The sequence below is a fragment of the Molothrus ater genome, chromosome 10 (genome assembly GCF_012460135.2).
Source record: "Molothrus ater isolate BHLD 08-10-18 breed brown headed cowbird chromosome 10, BPBGC_Mater_1.1, whole genome shotgun sequence".
NCBI lineage: Eukaryota > Metazoa > Chordata > Aves > Passeriformes > Icteridae > Molothrus > Molothrus ater.
The window spans coordinates 1451447-1477758 of NC_050487.2; the positions used below are offsets into that span (position 1 = coordinate 1451447).

Here is a 26312-nt window from a genome sequence, read left to right on the forward strand (position 1 = left end):
CCACTATCATCTGCAGTTCTTGAAATAATTCCTTTGGTGTTTTAGAGAGCAATTTCAAAAGCTGAGAAGGCACTTAGCCTGCATGATGGGAGCAGAACTCCTTACCATCACCTGTATATTCTGTCCTCTGGATTTTTAGGTAATTTTGAAGGTGCTTTGTTCTAGTTGAACATAAGGAAAATTGCAGAGACAAAGCATCAACCACTGTCAGTTTCCCACCAAAGGCTGTATCAGCTCATTAACATGAATAATGATCCAGTAGGTGAGAGAGAAATTCAGAACTTCCTTGGTCTGGCATCACTGGGAAGTTTAATTAAAAAACAGGAATAAAATCCCTGTGTGGTAACTCCTTCCTTTGTTCATACATCATATCCATACTCAGTGTCATTCAGGGGGAAATAACTGGTGAAGATTCCAGGCCTTTCTCTGTTTACAGTCCTTCCAACCATTTTCTGTTTCTGCTCTTATTCCCTGCTTATCTGCCCTCTTTCCATGCATTACCAACAGAAATGCTCTGAAGGAATTTAATGAAGCATCATCTCAGTTATGGGGGTAAAATGTTTTACGTACAGGTGATTTAGGAAGTGATTTTTTCCTTTTTTTTAACTCTGTAGCAAGTCACTTCACTTTCTTTAAAGTATCTTCACACGTTGCTATTTTATAAGTCCTTTGCTCGGTGGAGCAGAGTGCTTTGGTATCTGCAATTCTTCTTCATATCTCTGCAGCTGGGACCAAAATCCTGCATTCGGCTCTGCTACGGGTCTGGCAGCTTTCACAGCCTGGAGAACAGGAGAGACACAGTAGAGGCAAGGTATCCTGCATTTGTGGGAGTCATGCAAATGAGTTTTGAACTTAAAATTTAGAGAAGCTTTACTTTGGTTTTGATTTGGCTACAGAGTAGCAAACAGCTATTTTGGTGAGCTGACTTCACTGTGCGCTTGCTGGGAACTGCCAGGTGGGCCTGGTTCCAGAATGGATTCATGGCCAGACACCAGACAGAGCTGTTGATCTGGAAATGGGAAAGTCTCCCACCAAGTGCAGTGACACTGCTCATGTTTAAGGTGATAGTGTGAAACTTGGTCACTCTGCACACCTCAGTCCAAATTAAGCAAATTGAGTATCTAAAGTGATACCCCTGACAAATGGGTGAAGACAAAACCCACAGAGCACAAGTAGTTTGTATTGGATGGGCTTCCTAGGAAAGCTGACACATCATTGCTCATAGCAACAATAGCTGTGGCTGAGAGTTGGCAGGTCCTGGGCTCTCTGCAGGCCTGGCTGGATGTTCCTTGCTGTGAGGAGCTGTCACACAGGAGCAAACCCTGCATAACAATTCCTGCACCCACTTGTCTCTGTCTTCACTTACCGTGACTGTGCAAATGATAGAGAAAATGCTCACTAAGCAACCACCTTGGTATGTTTGCTACCTGTAGAGACCTCACACTGAAAACTTACTAGACCAAGCTGGGCATGAAAAAACTTACAGGGGATCGTTTATTGAAATGTTGAATCGCTGTATAACTGCAGGAGGAAGCACCAAAATAATTCTACGAGAAATCATCATTACTCATAAGAAGCATTTCGTTTCTTCCCCAAAAGAGCTGTAAATACGAATCTGGACGTCAGCACATTACCTCAAAGGCGTCCTTGAGCGGGAGCTGCCGGTGTCTCATGAGATAAGCGGTGCAGATGGCAGCGGAGCGGCTGCGGCCGTTCTTGCAGTACACCAGGCAGCGGCCCCCGGCCCGCACGGCCTCCTCGATGGCGGCGCCGCAGGGCTCGAAGTACCGGGCCAGGTCCTCGGCCGGGTCATCGAACACGGGCACGCGGATGCCGCGGACGGCCCGCAGCGCGGGGAAGGGCTGCAGCCGGGTGACATTCACGCAGAAGGTGACCCCCTCCCGCGCCAGCAGCTCCTCGTCGCACGCTGCCCTGGCCGTGCCCAGCAGCAGCGAGGCCGTGACCGGGCAGAGCTGCAGCATCGGCGGGCACGGGGCACCCACCGGCCCCGGCGGCGGCGCGGGGCTCCCGGTGCCGGCGCGGCCACCCGCGCTCTGCGCTAACCTTACCCTGCTGTATTTATCCCTCCCTGCCGGCGGCCGCCTAGAGGCTCCAGGCAGGTCCTAGTGCCGGCCGCATCCCCAGAGCTGCGCTTGGAAAGCTGAAAGCACTTTCGGAGCCACGGCTCACTTGTAAAAGCAGCGGATTTGTACAGTCGCTACCCCCAGAGCAGCCGCTTACCGGCCGTGTTCTGCATGGGAATGCTGCTGCTGCTGCTGCTGCTGCTGCTGCTGCTGCTGCTGCTGCTGCTGCTGCTGCTGCTGCGGGCGGCGCTGTTGGTGCAATGATGCAACCCTGAAGTTGTCTCAGGGTGGGTTTAGGCCGGATATTAGAAAAAGGTTCTTCACCCAGAGAAGATCCAGTTGGGCACTGGAACAGGCTCCTCGGGGCAGTGGGCACAGCACCAAGCCTGAGAGAGCTCAGGGAGTGTTTGAACAGTACTCTTGGGCACATGGTGAGACTCTTGGGGATGTTCTGTGCAGCACCAGGACTTGGACTCCACGATCCTTTTAGGCCCTTCCAACTCAGCATATTCTGTGATTGATTCTGTGATTTTCCTGAGCATCTCGGTGCCCCTTTCCTACAACAAAAGCGTCTTTTGAGTGCCCAGAAAATGATTTACTAGGCTGGCCAGATAGCATAGTGCTAATCTTTCTGGACTCCAGTAGAATTGCTGGTGTGCTGCCAGGGCAGAGAGCATCTTGCACCTGAGTGTGCTGCCGTGGGTTTGAACTGCACAGGATGGGTGGGGATGGGCTAAGCCCAGCCAGGTGAAGGTCACCTTGGCCAGTGTGGGCAATGCTGCAGGGCTGGTCACAGGTGCCAGCTGCTTCCTGGAGGCTGAGCTGCTTCAACCCTTTGCTTTCAGGCCAAACAGGAGCATTTGATTGATATTTGCTGCTGACACAAAAATGAACCTGAACTGTTGCAGCAGCTGAGCACAGACTGGTGTGAAGTACAATGTCACCCATTCAGGAATGAGAAGTGAGGTACAGGGATGAGCTTTTATTTGACCATGGAGAGAGGAAAACTGGACCTGCCACACACCTGCCATCATTTGTGTCAACAGCAGCCTGTCAGTGAGATGCTGGCTCTGGAGCCAGAGGAGTTGGCTCTCTAACATAAGCACAAGAGCATGCTGTCCCCTCCTGTTACCCAGCACATGAAGGCTGATTCAGCTGCCCCCTTGCTTCCTGTGCTCAGGGCATGGCTGCTGCAGGGCCCCAGGAGCCTCGGTTCAGGCTGGAAAGGAGAAAGCTCAACAGGAGACGCCGGATGCTGCCCACCCCAGCAGCATGGGGAGAGCTCCTGGATTCCTCCACAGCCACTCTTTCCAGGGATATTGGGCCTTCCCTGGCAGTGACTCTTGCCCAACTTAGCATTTCCAAGGCACACCCCTTATTGCCAGGCCGTGATGGGGGCATTCAGGCAAGGAGCCTCTCTGCAATCACTGCCATGGACTCCCCTGTGGGACAGGCACAAGTCAATGCCCCACACTGTGGGAAAGAGCTGCTGCCCTGCCTTCCTCTGGCAGAGGCTCACCCTTCTGCCTGCACTCAGCAGTGAGCTTTCTTGGGCCCTTGCAGAGTCCCTGGGTAGTGGGGCACACTCCAGTTCATACCAAAACCACGATCTTGATTTCACTTGGCATCACACTTGCTGTGCCATGAACCCTCACTGATCTGTGTGGGTGGCAGTACCCCATCAGATGGCTCTGGGATCCCCCAGACAAGCCTGGTGGGAGTTATTGGTTTACCAGTGCCTGCAGCTCATCCCAGCACTGATCCAGGTGTGTTACCCAGGTGACACCATCTCAGGGCACCTTTCTTGTCACTTTTGCTCCACTGGGGCTGCACCTGAGCTCCCTCTCTCTGAGGCTGTGGATGTTTTTTGGCTGCCTGCCTGCAGCTGACTTCAGAATGGTCATCCATGCCAGAAAGGTGGGCCCTTCCTCCCAGCCCTCCCTGCACCGTGTCTCTGTGCAGAGCAGGAGGTGGGAACAGGGCAGTTGTCACCACACACAGAGTAATTTATAAGTTAAACACAAATGCCATCTTCTGGCAGTGAAGCCAGTTGCTGCCTCTGTAAGAAGATGTTGAACTGCAGGGTAAGAGCCTCACCCCTCGTTAGAAAGGGTTTGATGCCTCAGTCCAGATTTTGCTGGGGTGTTCCTGGTTGTGGTGGCACTGCCAGTCAGGGTACAGTGCCAGCAGCCCCAGTCACCATGGCTGGCTCCTGTCCCCTGCCATGCACCTGCAAAGTGCCTGGCCCCACTGCCTTGGTGAGCTCCCAGGCTGTGCTGGGCTGCTCCTGGAGCCCTTGGAGCCTTCCATGCCTGGGGAAGCAGTGATGTGAAGCTGCAGCCGAGGGGGAGCTGGGCTTGTACCACAGCCTCCACCTCCTGCAAGCTCTCAGCAGTGAACATGCAACATGTTCAATGACATTATGGACTGCAGAAATGCTTTCAGACACCTTGAGTAAACACCAAGCTGTAAGAGGCTGTTATTTCAGACCATAATTAGACACTGAGAAGGCAAAGCAGGCAACTGGTGTGGACCAAGGAGAAGACCAATATTTTTGGACTTGTCTGTATTTATATAAATGCGTGGATGTGGTGCCATTAGCTGTAGCTGCAGGAGAGGAACCCAAATAAATACCTACTCACTCAAGGGTATCAGCCAGTTTATTAAATGTAGCTGATATTTGCCTCCAGGCAGAAGGATACACTTTTAATAGTTCTCAGTTACCAAGTCTCAGACATTTCATGAGCAGCTTCCAACACCTCACCTTGACAGCTGCATTCACCCTCTTCTGGAAGTGGATGGAGCTGAAGCACAAACCTTTCTGCTGCACCAGTCCAGTCTCAGGCATGTGCTGGAGATCACACATCCCTCTTGCTGCTCTGCTTGCTGTGAGATGTCCAACAGCTGCACTGGTGCAAAGCCATGGTCTGTAATTGCCACAACACCTTGTAATGACCAATACCAAGGGCATTTCTGATTTTATGCCATGACTTTCTGTGCTTCTAGATGAGAAAGAGACAACTTAGGATCCTCACTGTAGTGGCTCAAGGCAGGCTCACCTTGTTCCCACAAACACACATCCACAGAACCCAGCAGCTGCTCCTCTGAAAGGTGCAGGAATGCAGGCAAATCCCTGCTGCCAACACTGCCATCAGCCCATGACACACCTGGGCCTGAACATGGTTTCCTTCCTCAGGGCTCCTGACCTGGCCTTTATCTGTGCCTTAACAAGTGAAAATAAAGAAAAAGCCAGACTTGGCTTAAATGGAGAAGAAATAATTGCCCTGTAAATACAGATTTGTCTCCAGCCTTTTTATTTATACAAGGATTCAAAGAACATATTTCAACTTTAGATAAACAGTGCAAGAGAGTTACAAGTACCTTGGTAACAGAAAGAAATAGATAACTGTCCAGCTATGCTGATAAGTGAAATAATTCTTACTCCTGCAGATAGAAATGCATCTGTTTAAAGCAAAGGTGGACTTTAGATATTCTGCTATACCTTAGCCCCTACCAAGCCCACCAGAAAACAACAGGCAGCTTGTCATCTGTAGATGAGAAGTAGCTGTGCTCTCAAAGCCTTTGGAGACCCTCACCATTGTTTAAAACATACACATTATGGCACAAAGAGCAGGCTGAAAGACAGAGACACTTGGAAATCCACCATTTAGGGTTCTCCCCTTCCCAGGGATTGGGCCTTTGTAAATATTTTTTCCTACACCACTACCCCCTCCATACACCTGTCAAGTATGAGGCTTTTTCACACCAGAACACGATGGATTTCACCACCCTGATAGCATGGAAGCTGATGTTTCGCCCCAGCCAGCCCAGTTCCTCAGAGATCCCCTCATGCAGCCAGCCCAGAGCAGCCATGGGGAGGTGTCACAGTGTTTTCCAGCAGGCAGCAGCCCAGGAAATGTCATTTATAAGCACTGAAAGGCCCCAGGTTCTGCACCAGCCCAACCACAGGCTTGGGACTTGTCTGGACCTGGGTTGATTTCAGCTTGTTCAGCCACGCAGTGGTAGTTTAGTCAGCAGAAATTTCAGTTTGCTTTAGTTTAGAGTTGATATCCTGGGGGCTTTTGGCCGTTTCAGCTCCTGGGGAAGGTGGCACAGCCAAACAACCCCAGGGCACTTAATGGAGGCAGCTGGGGAAACACCTGCAGGGCAAGGGAGAGCAGAAAAACTGAGGGGAGCAACAAAAAGCAGCAGTGCAGGCTGACCATGGGCAGACAGGAACCCCAGAGGACACAGGGCCACCGCCACTGAGCCCTGCTGGGCACAGCGGGGCCGAGCCCCTGCACTGCCCCACCTCAGGCTGCTCTCCTGGCCCACCCTGGCCTGGCCTCTGCAAGGTGGCAGGAGGGATGTGCAAGTGGGAGCCCAACCCCAGCCCAGAGGTGAGGGCTTCAGGAAGGGTTTTCCCTGCATAACAGATTTTACCGTTTCTTCGAGGCTTTGCCTTATGAATTTGCACTATCAGGTTTTTATCTTGTAACAGAACCACTACCTGGGGCTATTAAATTGTTAAAATACTAACTGGATAATCAGTAAATTCCTGGCTTCTCATTTAAGATGTGAAGGGGCCCATAAGAAGCTTTGGAGGAAACTGGCAGACAGCAAAAAGTAATTGCACAGAAATGGAAGTGACTTTCAAGCTCCCATTCTGCAAAGCAAACCATTGACCTCAGCATCCATGTGTTAAAACCCCAACCCAGCTGTGTTTTGTTGAGGATACAATGTTTTAATTCTTCCTCCCTCCCCCAGCTTTTTTTTTTCCCTTTGGATGTAAAACTTCTGCAGAATTGGTTGTGGGGATTGTTGAAGGTTAAATTTATATTTGCAATTCTGATTAAAAAAGTTAAAAAGAAAAGATAGGAACTCTTTAAAGCAGTAAAAATCATGTGAGTTTGCCATATGTCTAGCAGTAAATAAATCTAGACAAAACAACTGCTTACATTTATCCTCTCCAGGGTTCTGATGGGTGTAGTGGCACTGTCTGTCCTTCAGCCATTGTCCAGCACCCTGTGTTCATTTCTGACACCCAACCAGATCAGGTCAGGTGATTTTTGCCTTTCAGGAAGGGGAGGCCAAGGCAGAAAGGATGCACAGTCAGTGACACTGATCACTGTGCCTTGGAGAGGCCAGTCAAAGCTGGCCTAAAATCTCTGCCTAGTCTGAGGCAGCCTCAGTGCCACCACTGTGGCCCAGGGAGGGCAGGAAATGAACTGGCTTTCAGCATTACCTGGCTCATGTCCTCATCTTTCCTTAAATTGCACACTTCAGAAACTGCTAATGTTAAAAATGGGTTTTTTTTCCCCCTTTCTTAGAAAACAGCCAAACCCCAATCCCATAATGTTTGCTCAGCCCAAAGGCACATCTCCTCTGGCAAGACAGAGCAGAAATGCTCAAATGCTGTGCAAAAGCAAGAGACAGCCCAGCTCTGCCCTCCCTCTCACCCCAATACAAACCTGTCTGAAGCTCAAGCCCAACCTGTGTGTGCTGCTGGCCCAGGCAGTCACAGGGACTGTGCTGTACCCAGCACCTGCTACACCTGGGCTCCAGCCTGGGCTTGCTGCTCATGAGGCACAGAAGCCTCTGGAAGCCCCAGACACACAGCTCTACCAAGCACAGACACTCCTACAGCTACATGAGGACATTTATAACTTCACCCACCACCCCCAGGCTCAAACCTGGCCCAGAGCCCACCCCAACGAGCAATTTGGGGTTAGGGCAGCTGCCACATCACCCAAAGGCTGTGAGTGGTGGGATGGGAGCAAAGGGTGAGCCTGGCCCTCCCCTCAGCCCAAACAGAGCTGCCAGTGGTGTCTGACCTGCTGGCTCAGCCTGTGCCTGCAGGGGTCAGGGAAGGTGAATTGGATGATGGGGAAGGAACAGGGGAAGTGGGAATCCATTAAAAACCTTCAGTACAACTGAAACAAACACCAAAGGTAAAAAGAAATCCCAAACAAAATGTTTCCTGTTCTCACATTCCCCCCTGGTGGGTGCTGCCTTGAGCCAGTGCCCTGGGTAGGGCCCATGGTGGTCCCCCCAGCCCCTCTCTGCCCTAGGGCAGCTGCTTGAAGGGACACAACCAGTCCCAGAGGTCCAGTTAGTAAAACATGCCTGGTCTCTCTTATTACCAAGAAAAAACCTGGATTCCTGTCTATGGCTGGGGCCAGAGAAGGAGGAGGCAGCACAGCTGTCACACAGAGAATCCCACTGTGCACATTTGCATCTCTCTGTTACCTACAATGGTACTGCACTGCAGGTACAATCTGGACCATTGTTACTTGGGTAAAAAATGGCTTTCCAACTAGCATGCAAAGAAAAAGTACCCCAAACCCCAACCCCTAACACTCATTCCCAGTCATGTAGATGTAGGAAACCTACATTTCAAATTGTCCTCAGCTACGAGCTCTAGTCAAGAAACCCACTTGTGAGCTTTCCAAAGAAAAGCGAGTTCTGCATTTTTGGGTCCAACAGCCACTGCCAAACTCGTTCAGTTCAACCCAGCAAAGCTGCTCACGCTCCTGCGTACCCCACTGGAGGTGAAGGGCCGTCTCTGCCCAGCTAGGAAGCACAGAGGAAGAACCCAGCGAGGCCCTGATGCAGCACGGGGCCCGTGCCGAGGATCCCGGCGCTGCCCGCGGCGCTGCGGAGCAGGGCGGGGCAATTGCATATTCCACTGAGGCAGCAGCACGGCTGCCCTGGAGGGCTCGGCCCAGCTCCCCGGAGCCCTCTGCAAAGGCTGGTTCCAGCCCCAAGAGCCAGTTTGTGGCAAGAACAAAAGTAAAACAATGAGGTATGGAAAGAAGGGCCCAGCGTTGGGGAAAGACCTAGAAAGAAGAAAACAGCTCGAGCACTGCCAGAAATAGCAAACAACTGAAACCTTCTGAAAACCTTTTTCTCCTCCTTTTTTTTTCTCCTTTTTTTTTTTTTTTTTTTTTTTGCCAAGGTGAATTAAATATGTCCTTTGGTTGGTTGGTTGGTTGGTTGGTTTTGGCAAAGTGAAGCCCTCAGCCGCAGTCTGTTTCCTGGCTGTGCCAGTGAGTTACCGCCACAAGTGCTGCGGGGCGATGGCAGCCACCGAGAGGAGGAGGAGGAGGAGGGAGGCAGAAGGCAAAGATCTGCTGCTGGCCCCATTGATGCCGTGTCCAGACTGCTTAGGAATAGCGTGTGTTTCTGGCTGCCTGGTGCTGGGGCTCTTAGAAAGTCTTTTGCCACAGACGTCATCAGGACAGCTGTCCCCGCTCCCAGAGCCGCTCATGTCATCACCTGTGCGGAGACAGACACGGGGTGAGCACACACACAGTGCACACACAGGGCACACACAGTGCACAGACAAAGTGCACACACAGCACACACAGGGCACACACAGGGCACAGACACAGTGCACACACAGCACACACACAGAGCACACACACAGCACACACACACAGCACACACAGGGCACACACAGGGCACACACAGGGCACACACACACAGGGAACACACAGTGCACACACAGACAGTACACACACTGCGCACACACAGGGCACACACAGTGTACAGACACAGTGCACACACTGCGCGCGCACACACACAGTGCACACACAGAGCACACACACAGTGCACACACAGGGCCCACACACAGTGCACAGACACACAGGGCACACACAGCACACACACAGTGCACACACAGAGCGCACACACAGAGCGCACACACAGTGCACACACAGAGCACACACACACAGTGCACACACACTGCGCACACACAGTGCACACACAGAGCACACACACACAGGGCACACACACTGCGCACACACAGGGCACACACAGTGTACAGACACACAGGGCACACACAGTGTACAGACACAGTGCACATACTGCGCGCGCGCACACACACAGTGCACACACAGAGCGCACACACAGTGCACACACAGAGCACACACACACAGGGCACACACACTGCGCACACACAGTGCACACACAGGGCACACACTGCACACACACTGCACACACTCAGTGCACACACACAGTGCGCACACACACTGTACACCACACTGTACACACACTGTACACACACACTGCACACACAGTGCACAGACACTGCACACACACACTGCGCACACACAGGGCACACATAGGGCACACACTGCACATACTGCACACACACACTGCACACACACAGTGCACACACTGTACACACACACTGCACACACTGCACACACACACTGCACACACACACTGCACACACACAGTGCGCACACACACTGCTTTCCTTATGGTGGGCACGGCCCTCCCCTTGCTGCAACCCCGGGGAGCTCTGGCCACCAGCCCTACCCTGGCCACCCCCTCCTCTCTGCATCCCCCAGCGTGGGATACAAGCCCATACCTGACCTCCTGCTGGCTTTGGTCACCTGTTGCTGCAGCAGCTGGAAACTCTGGAGCAGACAGGAGCAATGGCCCTGTTAGCAGGGCTGGGACTGGAGGCAGCCCTGCAGGTTCAGTAAGGCACTGGGAGCAGCACAGACTCCAGCCACCCCACAAATTGTCTGCACTCATGCAGCCCCTCAGCAGCCCCAAGCCAAAACCCAGGCTGCCACAGCCACACCCTGCCCCCAGGCCCAGCAGCAGCATCTGCAGGCTGCAGGGACACCTGTGCAGGCTGCAGGGACACCTGTGCAGGCTGCAGGACTGCTTGGCTCCCCTGACCCCCCTTGATCCTCAGTGGTTGTGCTGCACTCACTGGTGTCCTGGAAGTCCACATCGTTGCCGATGTTGGCGTTGCCCAGGCGGTTTGTCATGATCTTGAGCTGCATGATTTGCTGGCGGATGGTCATGTCTGGCTTGGTGATGTCCACCTCCACCTCTGGGTTGTTAATCTGGTTAGCCAGGCCATCCCCCATCACCTCGGGCAGGTAACTGGGAAGGAAGGCAGAAGGTTTAGATGTCTCCCCCCAGCTCAGCTCTTCCTACAGACACGAGGGACAAGCCAGGCTCTGGGAACCCCAGAGAGGCTGCAGCCAGTGCCACTTGTGGAACAGCCTCTGCAGCTGGTGTTTGCTGGGCAGCCCAGCTCTCTGGATGGCTGAGCCATGCTGCCATGGCCAGACCCCAGCAGAGGGGTCTCAGCTTGCAGGAGGTGGCTGGGTGGCCTTGCAGCACCCCTGTCCCAGCATGGGGAGGGATTTCCTGCAGGAAAGACACAGGGCTTGCTCTCAGGCTGGTACCAATGGGCCCGCAGTGACACTCCCCTATGGAAAATCTCTGTCCATATGGGAGGCTGAGGAGCATTTTAATCCCTGCTTGATTGAACCCTGTGAAGACTGACCCTCTGGGACCACTGAATGGCCCCAGCCCAGTTTGAGCAGACTGGCTCCCAGGGAAGCTTAATTAGCTGGGAGCTGTCAACCAGAGCTGCACTGCTGCCTTCCACAGTGCCCTGGTCCTCCTGCTCCTGCAGATCTGGGACACTGCTGGCACCAATGTGAAATATGGAAGAACTGAAGGTGTTGACTTCAGGCTGGCAAAGCCAAGCCCAAGAGGACAGCAGAGAGAAGAGGAGAAAGGTGCATGTCCAGCAGCTGCCAATGTCCCCTCAGCCATCCTCTAACCTTGGCTGGGGTAGGAACTGTTTCTGTAGCTGTTTAATGCCACCCAGGTGTCCCCTCTCAGAGCAGGTATGGATAGAGGGATGTGTGTGCAATTCTCTGCAGCAGTTCTGGAGCTTGTGTGGTAAATCCAGCCTTGCTGCCTTCTGAGTGCATGTGGAATTGCAGAACTGCTTCCTTGGTAGAAAACTGCGCAGTTATTTCATGGTTGAGTGCATTTCAGTGCTTAACCCTCAACACACAGCAAAACCACACCAGGCTTGCCATTCCCAGGCACGAGATTTCCAGAAATGCAGCATTTCTATGGACAGGCACAGACTGCTCACTCTGAACAAGCAGGGCTGGCTGTGATGATGTGTAAGTGCCTTTTCAAACCCTTCCTCTCAGCCCAGGCTGGTGCTCCTGGCACTGTGAACCACTCCATACCTGCCCTTGGTCATCCCATTCCAACATTTGTCATCCGACACTGAGCTGGCCATTACTTTTTTGCTGCACAGGCTGCTGGGCAGGGTGATCCAGTATGTCTTGAGAGCTGTCAGATTCCCTTTGGCATCTAAAACCTGTAAGCAAAGGAGACGCTCAGGGCCACAAGAGCTCTGGGGTGCCCCAGGGCAGAGGAAAGTACAAGGATTCTGCATATTTTTTGTTTTACCATCACAAAATCTGTTTTCATGCAAAATAGGATGTATCATCAACCTTCCCTTAAAGACCAATCATCAACCCAAGTGCCCAAGGCTAAAGGTTACATGCCAAGCACTGCTCCAGTACCACAAGACCAACCAGGAGAAGACCATCAGAATAGGAGCCTCTTCAGGTAAGTCTGGCACCAAATCCCTGGGAAACTGGTTATCAGCAAATTGGTTATCTATTGGTTATCACTGCCAACCCTGCAGAGGCTGGAAGAGCAGGTGTGCTGGGTTACAGCAGCCCTTGATGATCTGATCTTCTCCAGCCCCCTGAGCAGTGTGACCCGGCCCGCAGGACCCGGAGCAGCTCCAGGCTCAAACCCACCAGCATCTCCAGGGCCTGGGCAGAGGACTTGGCTTCCAATGTCACCTTCCCCCGTCTCTTCTTGTCCTCACTACTGGAGCCTTTTGTGTTGATTTTGGGATTTCCACAGCCTTGGAATACCTGAAAAACAAACCAAACTCTCTATCCCATGTTTCGATGCCATTACTTTAATTATTTAACACTCCACAGTTATGGGGTTTTTTCCTTCATAAGTATATTTATCCTTCCTATTGCCAAGATTCTCAGAGATTCTGGCTTGGTTTCTAGTGCCAGATGTGTTTTCAGCACATTGTAACTGGTTTTGGTTACCACTATCAAGCAAAATATTCAGCAGTAACACATGTTTTTGGATGAGTCGCCAATATTGATATTAAATTATTTATAGCAATTTTATCTGTTCTTCTTATGACTGGAAAATAAAATTCTGGGAAGAAAAAGATGGGAGTTGCTCATTGCATCAGCGGTGTGGGCTTCAAGACTACAGAGCATGGGAGCTTCACTGATGGACAATAGACTGATGAGGGACTATGCCCATGACTCCTGCATCAACATCCCCACTTGGGAAATCGATGTGCCTCCAACAGGGCACTGCAAGGACAGCAAATGTGCCACAGTCTGTCAGGTTGGATGTTTCAGGGGCAAATGAGGCAGCAGAGCTGACTTATCTGTTCTCTTCAAGTACCTCCTATCATCCTAACTACCTGCCTGGGTGGGCTTTGTAGCCAGAGGGCAGCAGAAGCACTTGGAAGGTCCAAACCCTCATACCTGGCCTCTAGGGTGACATGAAGGGTGTCCTGGAAACTCCAGCTTCTCCCAGCCTCTGCATCAGCAGTGCAGGCAGCTGCACATCACCAGGGCTGGGCAGCTGAGCCCCACTGGTGGCAGGAGAGCTCAGAGGGCCAGGCTGGACAAAGCACCAGAGCTCAGGAGGGACTTGGCACTGTCAGTCTGAGTCAGGATGTGCCAGCCTTTACAAAGGAAGCCACCTGATTTGAAAAGAGGGCTCCAGGCTTGTTGTGGTGCCAGGCTGCTGTCAGAAGCTGCTGATAAACCTTGCCTGGTGTCCCCTTGAAGCAGAGGAGGCAGGGCCAGGCAGAGCTCTGCTGACACAGCTCGTGCCACCTGCTGAACGTGCTGGCTCAGCCACGTGCTAACCTGGCCAGGAGCCCCTGTCCGTGTGTCTGAGGGACACTCAGCCCCCAAAGGCCCCTCCTGGGTGCCCTGTCCTGCTGGCCAGATGGATCTGATGACTGCAGCAGTTCAGCACCAAGTTTGTTTGCTCATCACTCTCATTAGCTCTGTGCAAAAAACCCTCCCTGAAAAGTGAATGTAGAGCATTTTCAACTTGGTTCTACCAAAACAAAACCTTTGTTTCACTGCTGTATCTTGCTGGCCCCTTCCCAGGAGATAAAAGTCTGGGGAGGTGTCCAGGACAGGGGCAGCTCCAGCACAGTGTGGTACCAAGGTGAACCTCTTGCCACTCTAAATGCTTCAGGTGAGAAATGCAAACTGCTGCTGGAGTAAACACAACTCCAGCAGACTGAGGGCCAACAGTCCCTGAATAATGAGAGCAAATAGCTGTTTGCAGCCTCTGACAGCTCCTGCTGCCTGAAATCCAAGAGAGAGAAAGGGAAGTGTGAGGAAGCAGGGAGAGGGCTCTGTGCTGCCCTGAACACAAGGCTCAGTACCACAAGTGCTTCTTTAGAGCTTCACCCAGATCCCAGGACAGCCTGTGACAGGGTGGCACTGGGGCCAAGGCCACTCCTGGCTCCTCTCAAAGAAGGCATTCCGTGGGGAGGAGTGCACTCTGTGCAGGTGCAGCTGCAGGAGCCAGAGGCTGGGAACTGCCCACCCTTGGCATAACAAAGGGCACAGGACCTGTGGCACCAGCCAGGTGACCAGACACTGAAGAGCCAGGCCACACTTCTGCATGCTTGGACTGTGAGGGGATAAAAGTTCAGGAGTTCCTTTGTTGGCCTCAGAGGCACCAGCTCAAGCTTTATTTGTGTTACTGTGCTGTGAATAAATTGCTTTATGGAAGGAGACTGCCATGGGAAACTTGGGATGGAAGCAGTGAGGACACCTGGTCTGGCTGTGTGAGTGGGGTGTGCAGGAGGCAAGCAGGGACCTGGGGGCTGTGACCTGCCACCCCAGGGGCTGCAGTGACAGTCTCTGATGGTGGGACAGTGGCTGCCAGATGCCTCCTGACTGCTCAGACTGGGAGGTTACCTTAACAGCAGTGCCCTAGGCCTGGGTCATGTCCCTGGCTCTGAGGTGGCCAGGACTGAACTCAGCTGACAACAACATCCTCCATCTGATGGCTTTGCCATGCTCAAAACCAGAGCTCAGAGCTTGGCAGCTCCTGCCCTCTCCTAGCTGTGCCACCAGCAGAGTGCTCCATTCACCTGGTCACCAGGTCATACTGAGGAGCTTATCAATCATGTTTGGTTGCTCCAACCAAACACCAGTTAGACTGTTTAGCCCCTTTCATTTCACCAGATTTACTGTATTCCCCTTGGAAACACCTTTCTTTGCCGATGATGCTATCTTTTCCCACACCATGGATTTGCTTTTATGTGGAAAGCCTCAGTCTAACCTAATGAGGGAAGAAAGAACACTGCCTTTCATGTCAGAAAAGAAACCTAACCCAGTACTTGGATGCACTCAGCTGTTAGTGCTTTGATGTGTGCCAGTGAATTCCTGTTTGCCAAGCAACACTTCTGGCCCTTCCCTTATCCAAAACCCAGTTAGGACCTGTCCCACTTCTTTCATCTGCATCTCTGCCCTGTCTGTGGGATAGCTGCAGGACCTGGGGAGTGTCTGGGCAGAAGGCAGGAGCCCTGGAGGGCTGCTTTTGTTCCCAAAGCTTCTCTCACCTGCAGCTACAGAGGTGACTGTGGTTAGGTGGATAAATATACTAAAAATAGAAGACCAACAGAAGAGACCTTCATGATACATACTTCTTGGGAGACAGGTGAGCCGCAGGAGAGCCTGGTTTGTACTCTCCAGATGGACTGCCAGATTGCAGCTCTGTCCCCTGGCACCACCTGATAGCCCAGAGTTTCCACTGCAGAAGATCCCCTCGAGGCAGGTTAAAGCAGCTGCCTCCTGTCACTGGGGACTGCACTTTGTGTAAATGCCTCAGCTCAGCCCAAACAGTTCAAAACTCTTCAGCACAGAGGGCTCTGACAGCAAATGGCACATGCACCCCCCAGCACTGTGTATGCAGTCCCACCTCCTGTGCCTGTACCCAAAGGAGGCTGGCTGGATGTGGCAGGGAGCACCTGCAAAGGTGGAGAAAACAACTCTGCTGTGTCAGATGGGTGGTAGGAAACCAAGGTAATTTATCATTAAAAGAGTGGGCATTTGCTGCTCTCTTTCACTCTTCCAGTTCAGCTGAAGAGTGAGCACAAAAGAGCACCTGGTGTGTCCTCAGGCAGGCCCAGGCACACTCTCTTACCTTGCTTGTGATGGAATCCTTGTTTTCCTGCAGGTTAGAGATGGCTTCAGCAATCCTCATGTGGATGGTGCCTATGACAGTGTCCACGTTGTAGGGCCCGTCGATGCGATCAGCCACCCCCATCAGGGAATCTGCAGAGCAAGGCAGGCACAGCTCTCACCACCACTCTGGGCAAAGCAAGGCAGAGACAGCTCATGCTGGCTGGGAGAAGCTGCTGGGCCCTTGGCAGGTCTCCTTGCTGGGAGACACCTCTCCATTTTCACCACTGCCCAGGTGCACACTTGTTTTCCCTAATTTATGTAGGCAAAGCCACTCTCTGTGGCAAAGGAACCTCCTGCAAATGGTAAATACACTTTGGGTAGAGTGTTCACCCAAAGTAACCAGCATTTCCCTGGGGGATACAGAAAGGAAGACCAGAAAACTGGTGCAGAATTATTAAGAAACAGCAATATTTGGCCCTCACCCTCCTAACTCAGTGCATGTCTTCAGCAAAGCACTGCAGCCAGGAGAAAGTGGGAGAACTGGGGTCAATAAGGTGCCAGGGACAGTGGATGTGGGAAATAGCTTCTGTGGCAGTGAAGGAGGGAGAAAAGCAGTAATTCTTGTCACCTTCAGCTCTGGAAGGACAACAGCCAGGGAGATATCAGGCTGTACAGGTACACAAGCAGACCAGTATGACCACAACTAACTGGTAAACAGGACAGGGAGTGACTGAGGGCTGCCTCAGCTCCTCTTGGAAAGCTCTGATGTCCCAGCACTCCCACCTGCCCTGGAGGCTCCTGCTTGGATGGCTGCTTTGGGACTGTGCTTGGATACTGCAGGATTTTCGCTGGTTGGATTACTGTATAGAATTTTCTATAAATCCATTTCCCACAGCTTACAAAGAATTACCAATCTCTGCCTACCCCCAGAGACAATTCTCAACACTCCAGTTGGGTCTGAAGGAAGGACAGCCTATTTGCTCTCAATATAAGGGGGTAAATTTTGGTAACTTTTTGTATTCTGGTAAATAAGATCTCCTGTAACACTGAAAAGCTTGCAGTTTAATTTTGCTGCCACTCAGGGGTTGTGGTGTCATCTTTGAGACTGTGTATTTCAGACAAATAGTGCCTTGCAGAGGCACTAATCTTGAGATACAAACATTTAAATCAAAGGTTGCACCCCTGAACAGTGATAAATTATATCTGAACCACTTACTATAAAAATCTCCCTTAATTTGACCTGCCCTAATTTGTCAAACTGAAAGAGTAACTCTGTTTTTAATGTAACAAAATCATCTCTGGCTACACAGAAGGGCCTGGAGAAGGGTGAAGGAAGGACACCACCAGTGAACTGCTGCCTTTGACTCCATAATTTGCTCCCATCCTTGATCAGTTTGTGACCTCTGACACTGAAATGTAAAACTGCAATTTGAAAGAAGCTCCAATTTCCTCCTAGCTGTCACCCCTTGACAGTGTCTCTTGGGAAGAGGAAGCCAGAATAAATGCAAAATGCACATGGAACTGCTTCCCTGTCAGTCAAGGAAAGCTGTACAGTGGTGTTCCAGGAGAGGCTGTCATCCTGCCAAGAGAGAGTGACAGGAACAGTTGGCTGGCTCCAGTCAGAAAGGCCAAAGGGCCACCGAACCCCTGGGGAAGGGACAATTCCTCCTCTCCTTTGCAGCAGGCTCCCAGTTGCTCCCACAGAACATTTCCAGTTAGAGTGGCACAGCTGGCCTGGGCACCTCTCCAGGCAGTGCCTGCTCTGCTTCCCCATCCGTGCTGCAGTGTCCCTCGAGAGGCAGGTGACACTCCTTGACTTTGTGGGGTTTCTGTCCTTAATGCCAACCCCGAGCCAGCCTGGGGGCTGCAGCTGGGGCTGAGCTGGCAGCTTTGCTGCCAAGGCAAGGCAAAACAAGGCCAAGGCCATGTCCTTTGGTGCTGCCCTCCCTGAGCCCAGACAAGCAGCAAGGCTCCCTCAGAACTCAGATCCCTCCAGCTGTGCAGGCACAGTGGGACAAAGAGAGAGGAGCTTGCTGGGTGATGCTGTGTGGGCACAAGGAGCTCTGAGAGCTTCACCAGTGCAAACAACTCCCCTGAGCCTCCCACCGCCCTCTCTGCTCGCCAACACAGCCTCGGGGAGCTCAGGGCTGATGGGGGCAGCTGTGGCAGCCGCAGCAGGGAGAGGCCATCTCACCCATCAGGTACTTCCACTCGGTGCTGAGGTCGGCCTGGTTGGCCAGGCAGCCCTTGACGACGTTGAGGCAGTAGTTGTTGCAGGGCCTCACGCTGGCCATGCCGCGGCAGTGCGGGCAGTACATCAGCTTCATGATGGCGCGGGTGCACTCCTGGCTGAGGGACACCTGGGGGGACACGACACAGTCAGCACAGGCTGCTCAGGGGCATGGGGTGAGCTCCCCCTCCCCTGGGCTGAAGGAGCTGGCTGTGATCTGAGAGGCACCACAGCCCCTGGGGAATGGCCCAGGAAAAGCCATTTCCCCTCTCACTGCCCCTCCTTCCCCAGCCATTTCCCTCTCACTGCCCCTCCTTCCCCAGCCATTTCCCTCTCACTGCCCCTCCTTCCCCAGCCATTTCCCTCTCACTGCCCCTCCTTCCCCAGCCATTTCCCCTCTCACTGCCCCTCCTTCCCCAGCCATTTCCCTCTCACTGCCCCTCTTTCCCCTGCTCCTCCTCCCTGCTGAGGGACAGGAGCTCCGGGGCAGCTGCAGTGCCTCAGGCTGTATCTGAACCCAGGCTTCTGGGAAAAACCTGAGAGCACCATTCCCCTTCCAGCCAGGCCTGGTGGCCACAAGAACACCTCGGGCTGTCCACCAGCTGTGACCTGGGCCCCACACAGTGCATGTGAGCCATCAGTGCCACCACCATGCCCCTTCTGGAAGGTTCCCTGCCACTGTCCTGCAGACACAGGTGTCCCCCACACTCTGCACCTCCAGCTTCCTGGGGGATGCACAGTGAGGCCCTGGACACAGAACCTTCCCAGCTGGCATCTTTGGAAAGCAGAATAGTCCTGGGGGAGGACTTGCACATTTGCAAATGTGAGAGCTGCTTGACACTGGGAAGTGCTGGCTCTCTGTGAGCACTTCAGGAACTGCAGGCAGGCCTGGGCCAAGCCACGCTGTGCCAGCAGCTCACAGGCCCTGCACGTGCAGCTGGCTCTTTGCAGGACTCTGGAGGTGGCTCTGCCACCTTAAATTAAACCCCCCTGGTCCTGCAAGCACAGAGCCAGCAGAGAGGAGAGCAGGGCCACAGCCCGAGCAGCACAGCAGTGTCCCATCAGCCACGGGCCAGTGTCCCCAGCTGCCATGGGCAAGGGCTGGCAGTGCACTGAGGGGTGAATAACAGCCTGGCAGGCCCTGCAGGGCTGCTGGCACAGCTTCATGTTCCCCTGTCTTGCTCTTTTCTCTTTTGTGGTCATTTTCTGTCTTTGCTCAGATCCATTTGCAATTCCCTTGTAAATATTTTAAAATTATTTACAAAAGAGAAACTGAATGTCTATATGAAGTCTTCCTTAGTTCCAGATACTTGACACTCACAAGGAGCCCAGAGGGGAAAAAAGTGACAGAAGGGGCAAATCTTGAAAGGAGAAATCCCTGGGCCTCCAGCTGCAGCTGCAATGCTGGGAACTTTCTTTACTACTTGTGAAAAATACCTTGAATGTGGCATTCTGGGGGACTCCAGATTCAGTTCTGTACCCCTGGGAGAGCGTGAACATGCTGAGCTGTACCAGAGGCTGTATCAGAGAAAATCCCTAAGCTACCCCCTCCTGAAACTGCCTGTGTGGTAGCTCCTCGCTTCCAGTAAAACTTGGAAAAATATGCTGGATGGTGCTGAGGCTTCATTGGGCAGGAATGCTCTAAAATAACCTTGGGAGAACCTTCTTCAGGATGAGGACAAAAATTTCTAAGTTTTGGAGAGAGAACCCAAGCAGAGCCTGCTTCCCTGGCCTGGCAGCCCAAGGGGACTGAGGATAAAGCTGTGCTAGAGGGGCTGAGCCTGGCAGGACCTCCCCACACCCCCAAGTCTCCCTCAGCTTCCCGGGCCAGCTCTGGGTCCCTGTCCTGGACAGCTCCTGCAGGCAGAGCCGGCTGCCATGTGCCTGTGCCACCAGGAGATGGAGGCTCTGTCCTGCTGCATCACACACACACTGCACCTTCAGCACAGGAGGAACAGTGCAACCACCACTGCCTCAGCACTGCAACAAAGCACAGGGACAGGCAAACAAAGGAGGAGCTTGTTTTTCACCCCAGGGTTTCAATAACCACGGCTGAATAGTGGCTGAAAAGACACCAGGTAAGAACATGGTGCGTGCCAGCACAGGCTGGAGCTCCAGACCTTCTGAAACCAGAGCACTCACACAAAAAGCAGCATGCAGATGGGAAAGGGGCTGTGACCTCCCCTTCTCCAGGCAGAGCAATCACCAGCATGACACAGTGACACTCACAACCCCATCTTGTAGCCTGCCCAGGCCATCAGCTCCTGAACACAGCTTGATCCCTGTGCTGTCCTGGCACAGCCAATCCCAGCTCAACCAGCTGTGGCCACTGGGCACTGTCACCTCCCACTGCACAAACTGGGACCTGGGGCACAGCTAAGTCCTGGAATGTGGGGCTTCCCACAGCACTGAGGGCAGCCAGAGCATCCCACCATGTGCCTTTCCCTGGTTGCACTGAGCAGATGTTTGGAGCAGAGGGAGCTGAAATATTCTGGAAAACAGGAACACAGCTTTGCCTGCAGGAAGCACCCCTGAGTGCTGTGGGCCAGCCCCCCAGGCTGAGAGGACAGCCACCAGAAAGGACATAAAGCTGCTGATACCCTGCCAGAGCCCATGGCAGGCACTAGGAGAGGCAAGAGACAGATTTTGGCTTAGAAATGTATCTCCAAGGCCCTGTGCAGCAGTGAGCTGCCTTCTGTCCTCCTCCCCATGCCCTGTCACCAGCCACACTGCCCATCACCAGCCACACCCCCGTGTCCACGGCCCTGCAGCTCCTCTGGGATGCTGCCACCTGCCTTGGGGCAGTGGGTGCAGCCAACAACAGCTCCTGAGCTTAGTTTCAACTCCTGAGAGCATGGGGGGGAAAAAAAGTGCGTGTGCACCTCAGTTTCTGGATGCCAGAGGGTGCACTGGCAGTCTGTCGCTCTCACAAGGTGGCTTTGTCTCCTGGAGGACAGTGCAGTGTCCCTCTGCCCCAGGAGTGGGAGCCTGGCCCCACAGCCTCCTCTGAAGATGAGCAGGTGACCATCCATCACCAGCACTGCTCTGTTGAATCTGGCAGGTGTCGAGTGTTCAGCCTAATCTCTTGGCAGAAAGGATAAATATTAATTTTTGCAGGTGCAAGACACCAGGCTCCACTCCCTTTCCCCAGAGAACGACTCCAGCCTGTCCTGTTGGCAGCAGCAGTCCTTTGGCACAGGCTGCAGAGGTGAACTGAGAAAAAGAAGGATAAGTGTAGTAAACCCCATGGACCTGGGCAAGGCCCCATGGAGGATCGGACAACAGGAACTGCTGAGACAGCAACATAAGTTCCTGTCTCCCTGCTCCCGGCCCCAAAGCTTATCTCTGTAACCCTATAGGCTGTGTTACCTAACCCTTACTATTGGTCAAATCTGGATCCCCCCTAACCCTATAAGAGGGGCATACTTTAGCCCATTTGACAGAAGAAGAGCTGTGGCTGGGACCCTTCACAGACTCCCCCAACAAACATGGCTGTGGAAGGCCAGGACCTCTCCTCCTCCTCTCTGGCGTCTGCTGCAGCCTCAGCCAGGGGCACCCTACCTAGCAAGCAAGAGCTGAGATCCTAAGAGAGCTGATATCACTAAAGAGCTGATAATCACCCAGCTTGCTGGAGGGTAGCCCCGTGGTGATCGGCCTCAAGCCAGCCCAGCTTTCGGGCACCCTGTCTCCCTGAGGACTGGGCTCCCGGGCTATCTTGCACTGCTTGATAATAAGACCAGAATAGAGGCTTTATTATAGATAAGGGAGCAGGAAGAGGAACCACACCAAGTATTTTCTCTGTGTTTTGCTTGGCCAGAGCTCAGTATCTCTCTGTTCCACCCAGCCCATGGGCTACTGCTCCACATAGGGCAGCAGAGAGGGAGGGCTTGGGGCTACCAGAGCCCCTCCCAGCCCTGATCCTGCACCTTCTCTTTGGGGCACTTGCAGCATATAAGGAAGAGAGTCCTTCAAACATCTCGAGGTGCTCATGGATTAGTTTGCTGGTGTTAGCTTCCAGTTTTTTTTCATCCATGTTGTATCCACACAGGGGAATCCCAGCCCCAGTTTGGAGGGGCTGAGGATCCAACAACACAAGCAGGGGGGCACTGCAGCTGTCCTGCCTCCCTTGGGCACACAGCTCCAGCAGTGCAGTGGGGAGAGGAGCTCCTGGGGCTCCTGGAGCTGTGGGGACACACACACACCCCCCCTCCCTGGCAGCTCCTCCCCAATGAACTCCCCCAGTGGCAGTGAAGCTGTTTCTCCAGGCTGGAAAAGGCCAGACTGACCTCCACCTGCACACTGAGACATCTTCACCTCCCACTGCTCTCACCCCTCAGCCCTCCCAGGAACCTGAAACACTGAGTTACCCCTGCCCAAGTGGGTGCCAGGTGAGACCTGCAGGGAGTCCCTCAGCTTCCCAGACAGACCTGCAACAACTGATGGGTCCATGAGCAACATCCATTCACCACAGGTGGTCTGAGAGCAGGAGCATGAAAAGTCCTGCAGATGGAGTGAAACCTGACCAAACTGCTCCAGCTTTAACTGATCTGGCACAGCATGAAGGAGTACATGACAATAATTGATTTTTCTAAGTGCCATCAACCTGGCCCAGCCTGCGGCTGGTTCTCCTTTAAGGAGGCTTTAGTGGCACCCAGTCTTTTCTTAGCTCAGTGACCTAGAAACTGCATTAAGATGTCAAGAGAACATGCACAATACAGTGGAGAAGCCATTTCCCAAGAATCTGAAGAAAAGATCATTATTATTGAGAGATATGGCTTGGAGCCAGGGCACTCATTCAGTTGTCAGAGGTATAAATAAAAATGCAAAATAAAAGCTAAGCTCAGCTTAAAAATACATTGATTGTACGTCACTGCTCAGCTAAAATCCACATACCCTATTCTGATCACAGTGACATCCACAGATACAGTCCTTTGAAGTGTAAGCCCAGTGATGAAGTGATAAGGAAAAAATGTTATCTTCTAAGATACACCCAAAATAGGGGGGAAATCTTACTGAGCAATAAATAATTTTAATTAAAACTCCTTTACAGCTGGGGATCCAGAAGTAGCAATGAGGTAATGCAAGGGGAACAGGTGGCTGCCTCACAAAAGGCCCAGTTCCACCACAAGCGCTGCCATTTCAAGGAGGCTGCCAGCAGGTCCAGCTCTGTGCTTTTCCATGGCCACTTCCCAAAGCCTCATGTGCCCATGCTTTGGTGGTGGAGCCACCCAACCAGATGTGAGCTGCTGGAGGCAAAGACCTTTGCAGGCTTTCCTGCCTCCTGCCCTGGTGCTGGAGCTCATCTCAGGTTCTGTGAGCTGGGATTTGCTGTGTGACTCCCTGGCACAGTGTTTGCTCAGCAACCAGCACACAACAGGCACGTGGGGAGATAATTTGACAGAAAATTGAGAACACATAATTCTCTATTCAGAGTGGCATTGGTTTCCTTAATTTTTCCTCCTCCTGAGCAACGTTTAAATCAATTACAGTGAAATTAATGACTTTCACAAGCCATTTGCTGAGAGGATGGGCTGGGGGATTAGACACTAACTGGGTTCCTTGCCACCCCCCAGCCAATTTAGAAAACATTCAGTGTGAAAGGCTTTTAACAAAGAAAAAAAAATAAGGCTCCTGCCATGTAGTTTATTAACATGCTTTCCAAGCAGAGAATCACAGACACACAGGAGGCTTGAGGATAACAAGAAGTCACCAACTCTCTCCCTCTGCACTTCAGGAGAGCAAAGTTACCCTTCAGACCACCTAAACACAGCTTTAGAACAATTATAAACTTTATGAAGCACAAACACAGGGAGGACAAAGTACTTGCAGATGGGCAAGCAGGCAGCTCCAATGCATGAGACAGCCCTGCAACGAGGGCCCAGAGACACCTGAGTGCTGCCAGCTCTGGCCATGGCCAGGCCTTTAGAGCCCACAGGACACAGCAGCACTCTGGCCAAAATGGGCTACATTTCTCCAGAACAGAGGAAAAAACCTTCCCATCCTTCCTCCATGCCTATGAAGAACAATCAAACTTGTGATTTGCACATTCAGCCCAAGGTGTACCATGGTTGTACACCTGCAGATGCCAGAGGTGTACAATCAGAGGTAACAAGAGCAGATCTTCTGGAACCATGGAACACTCCTCCCTCAGCCCCACCATGGTCAGTTCTGAAGCTCCTACCCAGGTTATGTGCTGATTTCCCAAACAGCACCCACTGACCTGCAGGGCTGTTTTGGTGCACAAGAGGGGTACAATTCCTCCTGACCCCAGACCTTGCTGAACCTGCCACCGTGGGAAGGATTTTACTCTTCTGAACTGGGACCTTGTTTGAGAAGTCTCACAGAAGAACAGAGGGGCAAAGAGAGGAGAGGCATTTTCTGTTATTACCTTAATGTCTCGTGCTTCAAAAATATCCAAAGCCTCCAAAAATACCCTGGGCTGTACTGGGGCATGAAAGGACCATGGAAGTGATGATCTCACTCACACACAGCTAAAAGCTGCTATACCCTCCTCACCCCAAAAACCATTTCTTTATACAAGTGAATTATTTCCTGAAAAGGTGTCTGAAGTACCAAAGTGTGAGATGCAGAGAGGAAGGCCTCAGGGAAGGGCAGCTGAAGAGGTATTAGTGCTGGGAGCAGCTCTGTCACATCCTGCAGTCACAGGGTCAAGCAATGATCCTTCCTTCCCATCCCTGCTTCCTGAGAGCTGGAGAAAAGTGGAGCTTCAGGAAGCCATGGGTAGCTGGACAATCCTTCCCCCAGTGGCAGCACCAAGCTCCAGGCAGAGCAGCACAGAGTGTTTGGGCTGTGCTCTCAGGCACAGAGCCTGGCTCAGGATCCCTCCAGGCATGGGACTGAGCCCAGGGCCAGTGGCAGGGCTCCTCTGTGCCCAGCAGGTGATGGCCAGCTCCTCTGGCACCCAGAGCCTGCAGCCAAGCTGCAGTTGCTGCTTTTGAAGTAGTGGCTTCAAACAAAGGAAAGAAAAGATAAAAAAAAAAAAAAAAAGAAGAAAAGAATCATCCGACCCCAAATCCTTTCTCCTTTTGAAGCCTGGCTTAAAAGTAAATGAGAACCTGCAGCCTAGTTGCAATGTGACTGGACTCCTCGGCCTTCAGGGGCCTTTAAGTACATCTGAAAGGCATTTAACACCAATAAAATAAGTCGAGCTCTTGCTGGTATTTTTCCTACCCCCCTTCTCCCCTTGCACATTCCCCCCAGGCTGCTGTGAGCCATCTGTGCCTTGCTTCCCAGGGGAAGCAGGGTTAGGCAGAGTAGAGAGATGTGGGGATGGAGAGCCAGGCCAGCCTGGCTGCTGGAAGTGCTGTCACAGCCCCAGACTGTCAGAGGGACAGGGGCTGAGCTGGTCCTTAACACTGCTGGTGGAAGTGATGTTCTCTGGGCTCTGGTCCCTCTACAAATCTCACCCAAGGCAGTGTGAGGGTGGCCAGCTCTCTGTGCTGTGGTGTTGGTGTTTCCCACACTGACCTTGTCCCTGCCCTGTGGCTGCTCTCCCATTCCCTGCCTGGCTCTCATCTCCCAGGAGCACTGCAGACCCAAGGTGGGCACTGGGACCTGTGGTTTTGGTTTGGTGTGGGGTTGGTTGGGGTGAAACAAAACAGCTCCAGATGTGTCAGATATGTGTCAAAATGTGCCTGCATTGACTCTCAGGTCTGTTTTCCCAGGTAGAAGGCCTTGCTATCTGAATGGCCATTCTAACCTCCAGAAGCAGCAGTTAAACCCAGTGACATCAGGAAATTTAGGTTTCCAAAGCAAGGGATGCTCTGGAGCCAGCAGACACAGGCAGGTCTCAGAGGCAGGCACAGGTGCTGGGCAGCTGGAGGCAGGAGCACCTAGAGCTGGAGACCTCCCCAGGGCTGGGGCTGAAGCAGCCACAAAGGCTGAGCCATTCCTGGCACCCTCGCTCATGGGAATTGTAAAGGCAGCAGA

The 26312-nt window shown here is 52.6% G+C and overlaps 2 protein-coding genes across 2 annotated transcripts in view; both read right to left on the reverse strand.

Moving 5' to 3' along the window:
* Positions 1 to 290: 290 nt before the first annotated feature.
* On the reverse strand, positions 291 to 2224 carry DUSP28 (dual specificity phosphatase 28). The gene is made up of 2 exons (XM_036388761.2): positions 1635 to 2224; positions 291 to 779 (listed from the first exon to the last, which is right to left on the reverse strand). The coding sequence occupies exons 1-2, from the start codon at positions 1980 to 1982 to the stop codon at positions 654 to 656; spliced, it is 474 nt and encodes a 157-aa protein (XP_036244654.1). The 5' UTR covers positions 1983 to 2224; the 3' UTR covers positions 291 to 653.
* Positions 2225 to 5375: 3151 nt separating this feature from the next.
* Positions 5376 to 26312, reverse strand: part of GPC1 (glypican 1) — a 206418-nt gene continuing 185481 nt past the window's right edge. Inside the window, exons 4-9 of the mRNA XM_036388834.2 lie at positions 18327 to 18492; positions 16152 to 16282; positions 12692 to 12811; positions 12107 to 12240; positions 10816 to 10991; positions 5376 to 9362 (exon numbers count right to left, since the gene is read on the reverse strand). Coding sequence (XP_036244727.1) covers positions 9139 to 9362; positions 10816 to 10991; positions 12107 to 12240; positions 12692 to 12811; positions 16152 to 16282; positions 18327 to 18492 — 951 coding nt within the window. The 3' untranslated portion in view covers positions 5376 to 9138. The remainder of the gene's footprint in view (positions 9363 to 10815; positions 10992 to 12106; positions 12241 to 12691; positions 12812 to 16151; positions 16283 to 18326; positions 18493 to 26312) is intronic.

What these genes read in the sequence shown, in the direction of transcription:
- DUSP28 (XM_036388761.2), bottom strand. Translation starts at nt 1,982, where the DNA reads ATGCTGCAGCTCTGCCCGGTCACGGCCTCGCTGCTGCTGGGCACGGCC. An exon ending in CGCTCAAGGACGCCTTTGAG is followed by an intron (nt 780 to 1,634) that starts GTAATGTGCTGA and finishes CCTGTTCTCCAG; the next exon opens with GCTGTGAAAGCTGCCAGACC.